Consider the following 15,967-nt stretch of genomic DNA (forward strand, 5'->3'; position numbering starts at 1 on the left):
GTAGGGCATTTTTTCATATCCTCTTTATGCATTACAAATACAAATATGTATGTACATGTATATATATACAAACACATATATCTCAATGGCATTTTAAGGAGTTGAGAATGGTAATCTGTGGGTGGGGATAGCACTTTGGTGCATGGCACCGTTTCGTTTATTATGGAGTAGGGAGGGACCGCTCTGCTGGCTATTTGTTTTTCATTGGCACGACAGACCGGGGAGGTGATGTACTTAAGAAATACATCACGCATTTCCTGACATGGTTTTCATAGGGTGGGTCCGTCACTTCCATGCCTATTTTTGTGAGTGCAATTGGCTAACGGGCCTTACAAACGCCCAGAGGGAGATTGTGAGTGAGTATTGCATAATTTAATGCTTGAAAAAATCCCGGGTAGGACCGAGCTTGAACTTGCAATCTATGGGTTGGCAGCTAGCGTCACCCCCGCTCTGCTCGCTATGGCTATCCTTGCAGACTCATACAGAGAATGATCTTCTGCTAAGATAGCTTTCATTTTGCATAGAGTGATAGGGAACTTGTATTTCTCTAGCCGAGGAATTAGGAGTGGGTGTAATACACTATCAAAGGCTTGGTTGCAGTCCAATCAGATTAAAGCTGTGGCTCTGTTCTTTTGCATATGCTGTATGATGCATGCCTGTAGCTTGACCAAGTGGTGTACACTGGCTATTCCTCTCTGAAATCCAATCTGCTCCAGTGTGATGATATCCTCGCTTCAATGCTTTATGAGATGATGGTGAATCAGCTGCTCCAATACTTTGCTTATGTGTCATAGCAGCCTGATTGAGCAATAGCGCTCTATCGAATAACCTTTTTTCCATGGCTTGAGTAGCGGTACTACGATTGCTTGTTTTCAGCCAAAGTACAAAATCAGCAGACATGAGTTGAAGATGTTGAACAAGAAGGCTTTACCCTTCCAGGGGAGCATCTTTAATGGTACAGTGAATCCATCCTGTCCGGACGCCTCATTCCCTTTAATCCATCATAGCACCGACTCAAGCTGGCTGAAGGTAGAAAAGAGGGGCTTCTCTATGCGACTTGGAGATTGTTAAGAGGAGGTGAAGGGATGCTAGCAGTCCATTCAGCAATCTTCCTTGTATAGCTAGTAGCCAGGAGTTCAGCCTGTTCCTCAGGTGTCAGCAGGTTGGTCCCGGAAGTTAGGTGTACAGCTCTTCTTTTCATGATGAATGCCCTCACAAACTTGCAGAACTGACGATGATACTCCTAAGTCCTCCAGAGTTGGTCGTGCCAGATCGCAGTCTTCCAACCACTGAGGTTGGCTTTTTACCGAGTCATCACATTGATGGCCGATTTCAAGCTGTAGCCATGCGTTCGCAGTAAGATTTTGCGCAAGTTGTTCCTCTGGCCAATCAGGACGAGGATTTGCTTGGGTGTCTTTCTGGATGATCTCTAACAGAGATAATAATAATCTGTAATGTTTTTAACTATCTGCACTTGAACACACAAATGACAAAGCACATAGGTTTATGCAGGCAGCTGATGAGCCCACAGAAACATTAGCACTCAGTGCTTGTACAGGTACATTGTAGATTATTTGCCAGCAGGTTGCTATCAGCGCACTGCATATTATCCATCTCATAAAAAATAGTTAATTGACACCAATTACCTTATTTATAGCTTTGTAAACATCCCAATCTTCATCTCTTAAGCCAAAGTCATCATCCCTTTTTTCATTACGTGCTAATTGGCTTATCAGTCTCATTCTCTCAAACGAAGCAGCAGTTTTTCTTTTAGCCATGTCTGACCTCCTTTGTCTTCTAATAGCTCTTTTCTCTAAAATTTCTTCCCTAAAAGAATAATTAATGAAAAAATTATATTGACACACCAGTTTATCAATTAAACCATTATCATATCATTCATCATTTTAGACTATTATATAACTTAGATAAACATGTTAGGTATCGAATTCCTCTTTTTTGTTACTTAAAACAGCTTCAATGTAATGTCTTTGTTTGTTTTGTAATAGTAATTAAAATATAATTTCTTTTACTCCAGGGTCAGATACCATAACCACGCAAGAAGTTCTGATAGCCATTATAAGCAAGTCATTCTCTGTCAGAAAACCTGACATAACTCATCAGTTTAAAAAAAAATTAATTTCTCATTTTTATCCATTATAATTTATTTGTAGCACATTATTTATAGAACTTATATATGGTAGACTATTACTACACAACTTCTGAAGAATCTAGTTTTTACCACACATTAAATTATATTTACTAGAAATATAGGAAAAAAATCAGATGTTTTCTTATTCTGTTTTTTTCCCCCCTGCTAAGTGTATTTTACTATCATTTGAAATTTAAACACACTATTATCTTACCTTTTCCTTCTAACTCCTTCCACCCAACTTTTAAAATCTTCTTCTCCTTTGGGAGTCTGAAATTTCATGATTTTTTGTTTTGGCTCCTAAAAATATATATATATTATTAAAAACAAAATTAGGTTAAAAATAAATTAAATTAGCACTTATATGCAATTTTAATAAACATCAAATTAAAAAACTTTCAATTTAATTTAACTCTAAACATAACTTTTTTTTTAATGGTATAAGTTTGTTTTCAGAGTTATGGGGTATCAAAGTTCAAGTGATGATGTTTTTTTGGGAGTAGGAGCTAGGAATAAAAATTAAAATTAAAGAAAAAAGTAACAAAAAATGAATTTTTTGGGGGGGCTAGAATGACATAAATAGACCCTCATACAGCTATTAAAAACTGAACTATTTTATTAGTGATAAGGTAAGAAATAATCTAAGATATTATAGTATTAACTAACAACTTGATGATTAATAATAATTGGATTCCTCCTAGTTACATTATAAAACAAATATTTTTTGTGGGCTTGTTTATCCTACACAACACTTTATGTTCAAATTAAATAAAAATTTTAATCTTCAGGTCTAATACCTTGTTCAAATTACAATGATTCATTAATAAAACTTATAGAAATAAAGAAATTTTTAAAAAAAAGTAGAAAAATAAATTACTTCTGTAATTGGATCTTCAGATGTATTGGCTGCAACAATCTTCTGTCGAGTCTTTTCAATTCTGGCTTGTATTTGTCCGATCATTTTGGGAAGATCATCACTGTTATTCAGACCAAAGTCAGACACAGCTTTCTAAAAAGAATATTTACATAATTAAAACATACATTAGAAAATTGGATTGTAACTGCTACAAAACGTTACAAGACTATCTATGTTTTAAAGTAAATAGTTCTAAGGCCAAATAAAACAACTTCAAAATCATTCTGACAGCCATCCACTGCTTGAGGCCAGATAATTCTCTAATAAAAGAGATTATAAACTTATATTAAAAAATTAAGGAATGGCATAATTGACACCATTTCACTTTAATCTAAGCCTGAAAGGTTTGACCATCAAACATTATTGACAACAAAATGGTACTCGTACCATATAGCAATTGGGAAAAAATTGTTGAAATTTGATCAAACTTAACCTACAAGCAGGCAGGGATATAAAAATAACTGGTACATATTTTTTACTGAAGAATGTACTTTTCCAGACCACTTAAAAGCTTGAATAAAATGAAATATTTATTATAGAAAAAAATGGAAATCAAGGTTCAAATTAGATCAGATTTTTGGCAGTTTATTCATTACATCCACAGTTATTTCAATTATTAATAATATTAACTGATAAAAATTATTCATTATAGAATTGAATGCCTTGGGATAAGAATGTGACAAGCCATAATTTTGAAAACTATTAAAATTTGGTGCAAAATGCTCCTTTGTTTCTCTATAAAGCTATTTATTGTGTTCGTTTGGCTAAAACTATAATTCAAAGATATCTACTGATAATATAATCGAATACGAACATTAATGATATATAAGAAATTAACTAAGAATTGTAGAATTTTGACCTCATTGACAATTTTTTTTTTTCGGCCAAGACTCCCATTGGAGTCCTATACTACCTAACCATGGTTGGGGGTCAAAGTTCTTCATTTTGTGGGACCGCCACTCAATGAAAAAAGTCAATGTCCCAGGCTGGATTCGAACTGGCACCGCCAATAGACATCAAATTGGTAAGACTGAGCTATGGGTGGCCCATTTTTAAGTAATTTGTTAAAGATAGGATAAATCAGACAGAAAAATAAATGAATAGTTATTAAAAATGGCACTTTTTGGGTGGAAAAGGTGATGCAAAACTAAAAACAAGAAAAAATAACAAAACATTGTAATTAAAAAACATTTTAACATTGTGAAAGTTTTCATTTTTCAGTTTAAAAAGTTTTTTAAAACAGCTATTTACTAATAAAACAGAGAGGAACTGAAGAAATTTTAAATTTTAAAATAATAAAAAGAACAGCAAAATTATGAAATATTATATATAAAAGTATTTTATAATTTTAGCTTAATAAATGTATACAACTTGGACCAGAGTTGAACAACTGCCAGTTTTAAAAGACATTATTTCAAAATAGAAAATATCTTGTATTTTTAGGGACAAAATTCAAATTACAAAAAGTATTCTGTATTTTAACATATGAAGTACAAACAAATTTAATTTGTATTTTTTTTTTAAGCAATGAAAAATAAAATACTAAAAAGTATTTTTCATTTGAAGGAGCACATTTAAAATTATTTTTAACATAATACTTTGCAGTATTTTATATTTGAAATACTTTTGTTCCGGAATACATGAGTATAATTTGTATTTAAAATACTTCTCTTCCGAAATACACAAGCGTAATTTGTATTTAAAATATTTTTCTTCCGAAATACTTGAAAGTAGTTTGGATTTGAAATACTTTTCTTTTAAAATACTGAAAGTGTTTTATACTTGAAATACCTTATCTATTAAATTACACAATTTTGAGTCAAACGTTTTTTCCAACTCTGACTTGCAACTGATACGTCTTCAAAGATTAAACTACTATGTGTATATTGCTGTTAACACCCCTAAGCATCAACCAGATTATAAATTTTAAATATAAGTAATTTTAATAATATTTACTTAAAAGATAAAGTATATTTCCTTACCAGAAGAAGCTGATAAGTCCAGTTAATTAGGTAACAAGTTATCAACTTCTTCACGGTCATGAACTATTAAAATACATTATTAAAATTAATATATACTAATAATAATATACATTATTAACTATTAAAATTAATATATATTAATATCACGTATATGATATTAATATATATTAAATCTGAAACACTATAACCCATAAGAGTCGGGGGTGCAGTACTTTGTAAGGAAGTACTGTTACTAGACCAACAGCTGTGCAAGGATATGAATTGGTCAGAATCATGCTCAACTGCCAGAATTTTGCAAATTAAACCCTAGAAGGCTCCCAAAACCACTTGCTAACTCACGGCTGCATATATATATATTTTGGGAGTGGGTGGCTCAGTGATAAAGTACTATGCTACTAACTTCAAGGGACATAGGTCTTGGTTTCTGTTTCACTTTTACATTGTTCAGTAAAAAGGAGGAATTCAACAAATTTTTTATAAGTGGTATTTTTTACTGGCGTAGTCATTGATACTAATTAGTTTAACTATGTGAAACTATCAGAAATGTCCCAGGTTTTCAAAAATATGCAGAAAGATACAGTAAGTTTTTGCTTTGAAAAACATTTTTCCCGACTAGGTACAGTAAAAAACATAGTCATCATTTTTTAAAATAGTAATAGCTATCAAATATTAACTATACCAGTGGCTGTCGATGACTCTATAAGGTCCACGACAATGGGCACACTTCAACTTAATATTTTTAATTGTTTCTCTTTTCGCCAAATTCTAGGTCAATAGCAAGCCTCTAATCAAGCAATAACCACTTCACAAAAAAATTCCATCAAACAGAACAAGGGGTCATCAGGAAGAAAATTACAAAAACAAAACACAGCTAAAAATCGATCTAAACTTCGTGCAACTTATTATTTCATCATATGTTTTTAATTAAAGTCAATAACAAAATACTTTCAGGTGGCCAAATTAATCTCATGGAAAAAAAAAATAATATAAGTGTCGTACTATTTCTAGTTCCTATTAATTTTTGTAGTTCTCAGTTCAGATGATGCATGAAGCAACAAAATATTCAAAGATTAGTTGACTGCTTTCAAATGAAACTGTATATACATATATAAAAGAAATAAACACTTTTTAAAAAATACATATTGATGCTTTTTATTGATAGTACCATATTTGAGAAAAAAAAGTGTTGATTTTTATTTTCAATTGAACATATTTCACAGATAGTACTGTAGCCTAGGGTTACTTTCCCTACTGGGATCAGGAGATAGTTTATAGGGACAAACTATCTGAAAGATAGTAGGGTTGCCATAAAGTAATCCATGTTTACTATACAATTTAAGGAATATAAAATAAAAACTTTTTTTTTCAAACGTGTCACTATTAAAACAAAGTAGCAATGAGTAATATTAATGATATAATTTTCCGGATGTTTAAATAGAAACAAAAAATCTATTAAACAGCTAATTATATCTTAGTTAATTTATAGTTTGCTTCTACTAATGGCTAAAGCTACTATAGTTTTTATTCCAAACTTTTTTCTGAGTTTCAGTTTAATAGCAAGTTATAATTAAAACATTTTTTAAAATATTTTGATCTAGAATACAAACAAGCACTGAACAGTTATAAAACCATTTTTTATTTGTTCTATAATTATAATTACATGACTCAACTGTAATATTTTTGTTTAGCAGTTTGGAATATCTTCATAAAGTGCTTATGTAATTGCATGTGAAAAGGGGGCTAGAACTTTGTTCATTCGCCTCAACTTTGCCATTAACTGATTTTTTTGATCAGTAATGCTTTCGGCTAAATCCCGAATCGCATGTGTCGATAGCTAGACAATAATGATTATTAGTTATTTTTTTTCAACTTGTTAGACTTAGGGCATCATTCCAAAAATCAAGAAAGGACAAAGTGTGGTTAAAAAGTATCAATATTACGAGAAAGTTAACTAATTTGATCTCACAACAGAAAACAGACGTTTTCATGTAATTACAAAATCACTTTGTGATTAATTGTTTAAAAACTACTAATAAACTGGAATCCAAAATACAAAACACATTATTAAAATATTGTCATATACTAATCAAAAATATTAGTATTAGATTATCATATAAATATTATAGAACAGAAAAACATTCCGACTTAATGACAATTAAGATAGCAATAATATATTTTTAAATAACTACAATCATAACATTTTTACACAAAACTGATTATATATCTTTTATCATTTTTAAATATAAAACATATTTGCACAGCTCAAATTTTATGTTCTGTACCAAGATTTTTCCTCATCTTCAATGCTTTCTATTCACCATTAAGTTCTTCCAGAATCTTATAACTTTTGGGAATTTCAGATTTTTAACTACAGTCCCAATGGAGATGTTAAAGCTTAAGTTTTGAAAACTTTTAAATTTGAAGGAATCATAAAAAACTAAGAATAAATTTAGTGGGAATGATATCAAGTCTGGTTGACTAAATATTCAGACACTTAGCCACAAAACAAAGATGGTGGACTTATGCACATGTAGGACTTTCCCTAACAGTCTAACATGCAAGTAACAGACAAATATATGGATAGTCTACAAGAAAATAGGAGAATTGGTAATAAAATATTTTTAATTGAACAAACAAATAAAACAAACTGGATAATGGACAGTTTGTGTTAAATGCCATTCAAAATATAGAAATAAAAAGAAGTGAAAATTATTAAGGGTTTTTCCTGGGAACTATATAAATATTAAAACTGTATACCCTTAATAGAAGACTAAATTATGGAAATTATCATTATTTACATTAAAGTAATATAACATAATTTTTTTCTTTAAACCTGAAATTCAGTTTCTTCTCCCTCTTCTTGTAAGTCTTGAATAGCCAACAACTGATTCAGTTGTTCTTCATCTTCAGCAAGCTGCAAGACAAAAACATTTGATTTGAATTACACCTGAATTTATTTATAAAATACCATAAAAATACAAGTCCACTTTTTTTAATATAGGCCTATTCAACTAGTTATAAAAATATAGTAAATTAATACTTTAAATAAAACAAATTCTATACTGTTTCATCAATGTTTCAAGTATGAATTGTGGAACCTGTTATGAAATTTCTTAGAAAGAAAATTATTAAAAAACAAAACAGTTAAAAGTAAAAAATAAAAGATTTTTTCCTTACACCACGATTGCTTTGGCTTATTGACTCATTTGTTCACTTGCAGCCCAATATAATTTTAATATAATATATAGGAGTACAAACCAGTTAAAATATTTAATTAATTTAAAAAAAATTATTGTAAAAGAATGATATATTATCTTTTATTCAAACTATTGTCCATTACTAGCTACTAAATTTTCCCATTTTTTTGGCAGCATTCAAATACCACATTGGGTGAACTATCTTTTGAAGCTATATACAACTTAACCTAATTTTTGGTATCTTCATAAGATGAAGATAAAGATACCATACGATATAAAGCACTGCTCAGACAGACCATGTGCCATCGATCAGGACATGTGATAATCAGAAGTGGAAATGTCTGGTGTGTACAGTGGGTGGGTAGGATTCCAATTAAGTGTTTCCAAATAACTTGTGTTATTTAAGTGTTTCCAATTAAGTAAGTGTTTCCAAATAAGTGTTAAGTGTTTCCAAATAAGTGTTAAGTGTTACTTAAGTGTTTCCAAATAAATGTTAAGTGTTTCCAAATAAGTGTTAAGTGTTACTTAAGTGTTTCCAAATAATTTGTGACTGGCATGGCAACATGCGGCATCATCATGTAGGAGAATAATTTTGATGTGTCTAGAATAGTAATGATCACATTTTTCCTTGAGTGTCTGGCTGGCCATGCTGTTACTAGATGATCAAATTTACAATATTATGTTTAACAGCTGACAATTTCAATAAAGCCTTCAGATGGAGCCATCTTTTGTCAAAAAGCATAAACTTATTTGTACGCCCAATAAATGCAAAATAGATAGATGATCAATCTATTTACTTATTAAATAGTTTATCTTCATAATTATTAATGAACTAATATAATTTGACCATGTACAAGATAAGAACATATTTCGTATAAAAAGATCCACAGATAATTATATTGGCTTCTTCTTTTTAATAATGAACCTTTGTAATCCACAAAAAAATTAATAAGTAACTCTCTCAAATCCCAGATGTATCTTCTAGATTTTGATGACACTTGTTAAGGTAACTCTTGGCCTCAAATATTAGACTCCTGTCAATATTAAGAGCCAATGCACACCAGGAGTACAGATAAAAATTGGGAAGTTAGTATGGTAAAACACATTTTATTTTATATCTTTGCTTTTGAACCCCACACCCTTCTGTGACAATGAAGATTTTGGATTATGATGATCTTTGCTTTTGATCAAGAAAAAAAATGAATTTGGTACCAAAATGTCCATGATGCAAAGAGACAATCTTTAAAAAATAAGCCATTAAAATATTTAAGTATTAAGAAGGCTAATAATATCAAAAAGCCTTAAAACAAATTCTTATGAAAATCAATAAACAAAAGATATTGAGGTTCATATTAAAATTAAAAAGCCTATAAAATGAAAATTTTTGTGAGAAACATTAGTTTATGGCAAAATCAAGCTTAGAATTAGATTTTACAAATTGAAAAAAAAAAAAAATGGATCCATAATCATTATGAAAATCAAATAATAAAAAGTTTTTGCTAAATATTTAGCCAACCTACCCTATCTAAAGTTTTTTCAAAATTTTTAACAGGTTTGTCCTGCTTCAAATGTACAGTGCACCATAACATAAAGTGTAAAAAAAAGGTGGACATTTTCCCAGAACAGTAGAAATATTTTTGGGAAATAAAAACAATCATCTAAGTTTTTTTTATTTTAAAACAGGTTTTTAAGTATGAAATTTAGGTCCAAAAATCACATATTTTATCTGTTATAGTTAACTATTTAAAATGTGTGTTTAACCTTTGAAATCTGTAGGCTTATTTTGTAGTTATAAATAACTATGTGAATTGTCATGAAATCTGATTCACACTTTTAGCTGGTATTCATAATATTATAATCAGAGACTACAATTATTTATTATGAAGGAATATATCATTTTAACAAGAAATAACATCAATAAATCTTTAGATATATTTGTTAATTGTTGAAAGTAAATATGACATCCACTTTTCTGCAGTGCACTTTCCAGTTTTGAATTACTGATATTTTACAATGTCAAAAAAAATAAATGAATTAAATTAGTTTAAAAACCTCAGAAATTTGGGTTTCGTTATGATGTTCTAGACCATGTCAAAACTAATTCCCAACTCACCTCCAAATTTGGGTAAATCAGAAAAAATATTTTCAAAATATAGGTGGGTGTAGCGAAAGTAGAGGAGGAAATCTTATGAAATCAATATGGGACCAACTAGATATCAGCCTGCACTTGTAAAAAAAAATTATAACATTCTTTCAACTAGGATATTACTAAAACCATTAATAAAAGCTGATAAGCTATAAGTACGGGATGAAAATTAAAGGGATAAATTGATTAGGAGAGGACCTAGGGTATGTCTTCAATTTAACCTTCTGGCCCTTGAAAAGAAGGTAAATAAATAAAGAAATCAACTTTGGATTTTAAAAATGATGAATGTCAAATTAAATCTGATATACCGATATCCTATCCCATTGAAAAATGGGGATAACCAAAATATTTGTTTCCCCTTATTTGAACAAGAAATGTTAATATCTTTAAATCAATCTGATATAATGCAAAATGAGTACCACTAACATAAAATTACAGAAAACATAAAAAAAAAATTGTAACCTTTTCTTCTCTCTTTCTAGCATTTATTTCAATTAGGCGCCGAGCTAACTCTCGACGTCTTTCCTTTTGCTGTTCAGGAGTCAGACTAGACTGGGTTGTGTATGGAAGCTGAAAACACTTGATATTCTGATCATAATAGTCCCCATCAGACCACTTTCGTAATTCTTCCAAGTAATCGACAGCCACGTGACAGTGTTCATGCAATAGTTCCTGAAATATGTTTAACTATAAATTAAGGTTTAAATAAATACAGCAATCGCTTTTTCTTTTTATTGTTTATATCAGGAAAATAAAGAAAGCTGGTAAGGGTCATAAAGATATGTGAAGTTTATTAGTGCTGATTGCTTAACACAATGCATAAGGCAGAGATGTTTTCAAAGAATCAATTCTGGAGATTAAATGAATAGCAAATGGATTAAATGATGGAACATCATTTAACTTGAACCATCATTCTGTAAATTTACCAATTAAACAATAAATTCAAACTGTCATAACATTCTAGGCTACACAAAAAGTAATAGCATTAACAGCAATGTACAGTCTCCCACAGTATGTATGTGTTGACATCTGGCATATTTAAAACTTCCTTAAAAAAACAAAAAAAATTAACTCATATTTTATTGCAAAAGAGGATTATAATTCAAAGCAGCAGCTATGGAGAGCTATGTACATCTTAATCTTTTTGAGTAAAATAATGGTGAATTTCTGATCACACTAATGCTTGACAAACCATTTATACTCAGATTGCAAGCATCAATTACCCTGGTGAACTACAGTTGAGAATATAAATAAATAAATAAAAATAAACGAAGTTCTAGATTATTTCAAGATATTTGGTTTCTTGTATCATATACATCATATGTAGAAAAACCACAATTGCACCCATCTATTGTTCTAGTGAGTGACAATTGTGGCTATACCATACATTTTTTGTCTTACTTTCAATATTTAATTAATAATCAAACTTTAATTTATTTCTTCTTTGAAATGTATTGAAGAAATACACAAGATTATCCATTCATTTAGAAATAAAATTATGTAGAACAAGGAAAAATCTGATGTAATCAATGATATGTTACAAAGAATGAAATAGAAAAAATCAATTTATGGGATTTAAGCACAACTTAATTATAAGGATATAGGCAAATAATTACACTGAAGTATTACATATATATACATAAATACAATGGTTTGTATGGTATTTTAACTACTTCTGTCAGTGCTATGTTTATAAAATAATTATAAGGATATAGGCAAATAATTACAAATCAAAGACTTTATCCTTAGCAAAGTATTATTCCAAAAAATATAATCCATACCTCTGTCCTGCTTAATGTGATTGCGGCAAAATGAACAGGGTATTTAAGCTGTAACAATCTATGTAAATATGAAGTAATATGATAACCTCCAATATCAAGTCTTCGAGAATGTTTGGCATCAATTGCACCATCAATAATAGGTAGCACATGAGTTGAATAATATCCACATGATATAATTAAACCAGTATTTCCATTTTTACTTTCATTTCTGTAACTTAGAATTGAATCTACAGCATAACATACGCTTGGGACTCCATAACATTCAAAAAGAAGTTCTGACATACCTAAAACAAATTTATATCAAAATTTCAACCAATGTAATATAACATAAACCAGCTTCTTATTGACATACAAGAACGAGAATAATTCGGATTCATAAAAGCTTCTGTGATAATAATAGGATGGTTGATAGTTTCTGTATTAATTCCAAGATGTGAAAACATGTAATTAAAAATATGCTCTTGGATTTCACAATGAGTAACAATATTCCGATCAAACTGAGTCTTTAACTGAAATCTCACTGCTTCAATGTTTAAGATATCATTTCCTACTTGCATTTCACCATCCTGTAATTGTAAATATTACCATATAAAATACCCACCATCATGACAAACAAACATCTAAAAAACTTTATATTACCTTCTTTCCTCTTTCTTTACGTGGTTTTGCAAGACAATTCTTAAAAACCATCAGAGGCTTTTCAACTGTGGCCCAACCAACTCTACAATTATAAGAACCTAAAAATAAAATGCAGAAAAAATTAATATAGCCATACTATGTGTTTCTCTGTCCAAGTACTGTCCTCTTCTCCATTTAAGATCTCTCATATCAATTGCCATTAGCTAAATAAGTAGTTTTCTGGCACTAAACATACAACTTTATAGAATCCAATTTGATTCCATTAGCCATTATCAATGCATCATATCTGCAATGCATGGAGAGGGCAATGACATCGGACTCATATCAAATCCGAGTTTCTTGGAAAATATAATTGTAATGTTTATTATGCATGTAAGTGTGCTACATAGGTGGATGTTTGGGTACATGCATGTTTACATCTGAAAATATATGCATGTTTATTTATCTATACAAAAAATAAATAAGTAAAATAAAAATAAGTTTGAAAATTGTTGACAACATTATTTCCTAAATTTAAATTATGTAACATAGTAAAAATTTTTTTAAAAAATCTTAATTAATAACATTTTAAAATAATAATAAATAAATAAATAATAAATAAAAAACTTTTTTAATGCTAAAAACTGCTCATAGGAAAATTGATTTACAGGCCTTCAAATGGTTTTCTGGTACACTTTTACTTCCTTTTATTTTTGTAAATAAAATAAGTGAATCACTCACTGGTACATTACACACTCCGCCAGGCCTATATAGTTTGTAAAAGTACAATCTACCAAGTAAGAAAAGGCTGACTCAATGATGAGTGGAAGAGTAGGAATTGCCTTTCTAACTTACTAGGGAATACTGTTCAGTGATTAGGTCTCTATAACTGCCCCTAAGCGAACAACATAATAACAGTGAGCAAGCGTTTTAATTCATTGATCAACTGATACATATCTGAGAGCTTCAGAAAGAATTTAATGTAAGAAGTAGGTTGGGGGTAAGATAAGCAAATAGAACAATAATAGGTAAAACTTGGTTGCCTAAATTAAGATTTTGTTTAATAATGAATGGATGGAAATGCTACTGCCATATCAGATGAGCTAGTCAGTTTTCATAAACATCAAAACTAACTTCATAGAATAGACAGATGTGAATCAAGCCTCTTTGCAAGTTTTCTTTACCAAGTAAATGGCCATAAAAAATCATAAGATAGGAAAGAAATAATTATCAGATTGTGGAGAGTTAAATGTTTAAAAAAAGTATAAATGCTAACATCAACAATATAACTTCGGTAAATAAACAATTTTTACAATTATATATAACAAGATGGTCAGGGTTGCGGTCAAAAGTGAAACAAAAATAGTTTACAACTATTTATTTTCCAACGTTTCGCCCCACTTTTCAGGGCTTCATCAGGGCTGTTCAAATGAATAAGTTAAATAGACAAAAACAAAAAACAAAAACTCTGTCTGTTCAACTTATTCATTTGGACAGCCCTGATGAAGCCCTGCAAAGTGGGGCGAAACGTTGGAAAATAAATAGTTGTAAACTATTTTTGTTTCACTTTTGACCGCAACCCTGACCATCTTCTTATATATCAATTTTTGTGGTCAACTATATATACATATATACAATTTTTACAATTACTTTTATCTCAACAACTGCTTTATATCTACAATTATAGAAAATAATATGCATATCAAAATTTCAGTGATGACAGCAGCAAACAAAATATATGTTTTTTAAAAAATTATTTGTCATATCATAAACCTAAGTCCATATTATAAAACACATACAGCATACTAACCATTCTCAATTACAATAGGTGTATTTGAATTTTTTATTGGATCTAAATAAGTAAAAAACTGGTCTGGTGAGACTTTAATGTCTCTAAACTCCAAAATATCCATTGAACCTACTAATTGAAATTTGAAAATTCAACAAGACAGCTACTGTTTTCACATACTAGCGTTTATCAACGAACCTTTCAAATAGTGCCCAAGTTCTCATTCTCAACATCTTTGTTAGTTGACCCATGGCGATGCACGAACAAAGTGTGTTAATAACGTCATTCAGGAGAAATTTATTAAAACCTAAGTAACGTGAACGAATATTATATTATCGAAGTCGAAATCAGTCAACGTCAAAATATATATTTGAAAAATTAATAAATTGGTAAATTTGCAAATTTTATTAAATAAACGTATATTTGGCAAAAGTTTGTCGGTTATTTTCAGGTTTACAAAAATATATGAAACAAAATTATTGATATATTAACAACAATAATATTAAGAAGTGATTAAATAATAAGTTTATGAAAACTGTACAAAATCGGAAATTATATATATGTAGAAGAAAGTGAATAAAATAAAGCGTTGCTTTTGACTTCATATTATTTCCATATCATATTTTATTTATTACTGTTTAAACATTATTCTAAGAATTATAATAGTTTCCACAATTTGAGTTTCATACCTTAGTTGTAGTTTCGAAGATGGCCTAAATACTTAATCAAAAACGTTGAATTCGGAAAAAATAAAATAAACTGTTTTTTAATTAAATGTTCTCCTTGGCTGATTAATTCATGATTCCACAAGTAGCCCCTTTTAGGGTCATCAACCACTGTTGGTGACATTCTTCTAATATTGTCCTTTCAGATGATCCCTTCTATTGGTTGTAGTATTCAATGATTTTCTCACGGAGGTTTTCAGACAGATACCCTGCATATTGTGGCGGTAGAAGTCCCCACGTAAGAACAAATAGACATTGTTACTCTTCCTAATCCTCTGGCTTCTGAAACATTGTTCTGTAACCCCTGGTGACTCAAAACTGACCCTTCTTCTTAATATTTGCAAAAAAGTTCTCCAATGATGCGAAGACTTTCAGTCCAATTAGGGAACGGACACCTAAGAAAACCCATGTCGATGTGGTTGTGTTATATAAAGGGGCCTCTACATGTTGGCCGAGCCATGGCGAACTCAGACATACGCGAGCATGTGGGTGTGGCTCGGCTTGGTTGGCCTAGGCTCGTTGCCGAGCCGTCGAGAGTCGGTTTTTGGACACAGATCAAAGGGGTTCGTGAGAGCGCTCGTGTAGCATCTACACCATTGTTCTTTGTCTAGTTACAACTGAGAGCTGTTAGGAGGTTAAAGGTGTTTGTTGGTACTTTTTATAA

The 15,967-nt window shown here is 30.3% G+C and overlaps 1 protein-coding gene across 2 annotated transcripts in view; it reads right to left on the minus strand.

The window, feature by feature from the left end:
• The window catches only part of Arp5 (Actin-related protein 5), a 31,468-nt gene extending 16,703 nt beyond the window's left edge, over positions 1–14,765 (minus strand). Inside the window, exons 1-9 of one of the 2 annotated variants that reach the window (XM_014424108.2) lie at positions 14,600–14,765; positions 12,811–12,908; positions 12,524–12,737; positions 12,172–12,455; positions 10,853–11,062; positions 7,881–7,961; positions 3,027–3,158; positions 2,364–2,449; positions 1,647–1,827 (exon numbers count right to left, since the gene is read on the minus strand). In XM_014424108.2, the coding sequence (XP_014279594.1) occupies positions 1,647–1,827; positions 2,364–2,449; positions 3,027–3,158; positions 7,881–7,961; positions 10,853–11,062; positions 12,172–12,455; positions 12,524–12,737; positions 12,811–12,908; positions 14,600–14,702 (1,389 nt within the window). In that variant the 5' untranslated portion in view covers positions 14,703–14,765. The remainder of the gene's footprint in view (positions 1–1,646; positions 1,828–2,363; positions 2,450–3,026; positions 3,159–7,880; positions 7,962–10,852; positions 11,063–12,171; positions 12,456–12,523; positions 12,738–12,810; positions 12,909–14,599) is intronic. The other variant, XM_014424107.2, reaches the window with a different exon arrangement.
• Positions 14,766–15,967: the final 1,202 nt, after the last annotated feature.

This window comes from Halyomorpha halys, unplaced genomic scaffold, assembly GCF_000696795.3.
Source record: "Halyomorpha halys isolate HHAL.00 unplaced genomic scaffold, Hhal_1.1 Scaffold453.1, whole genome shotgun sequence".
NCBI classification, from domain to species: Eukaryota; Metazoa; Arthropoda; class Insecta; order Hemiptera; family Pentatomidae; genus Halyomorpha; species Halyomorpha halys.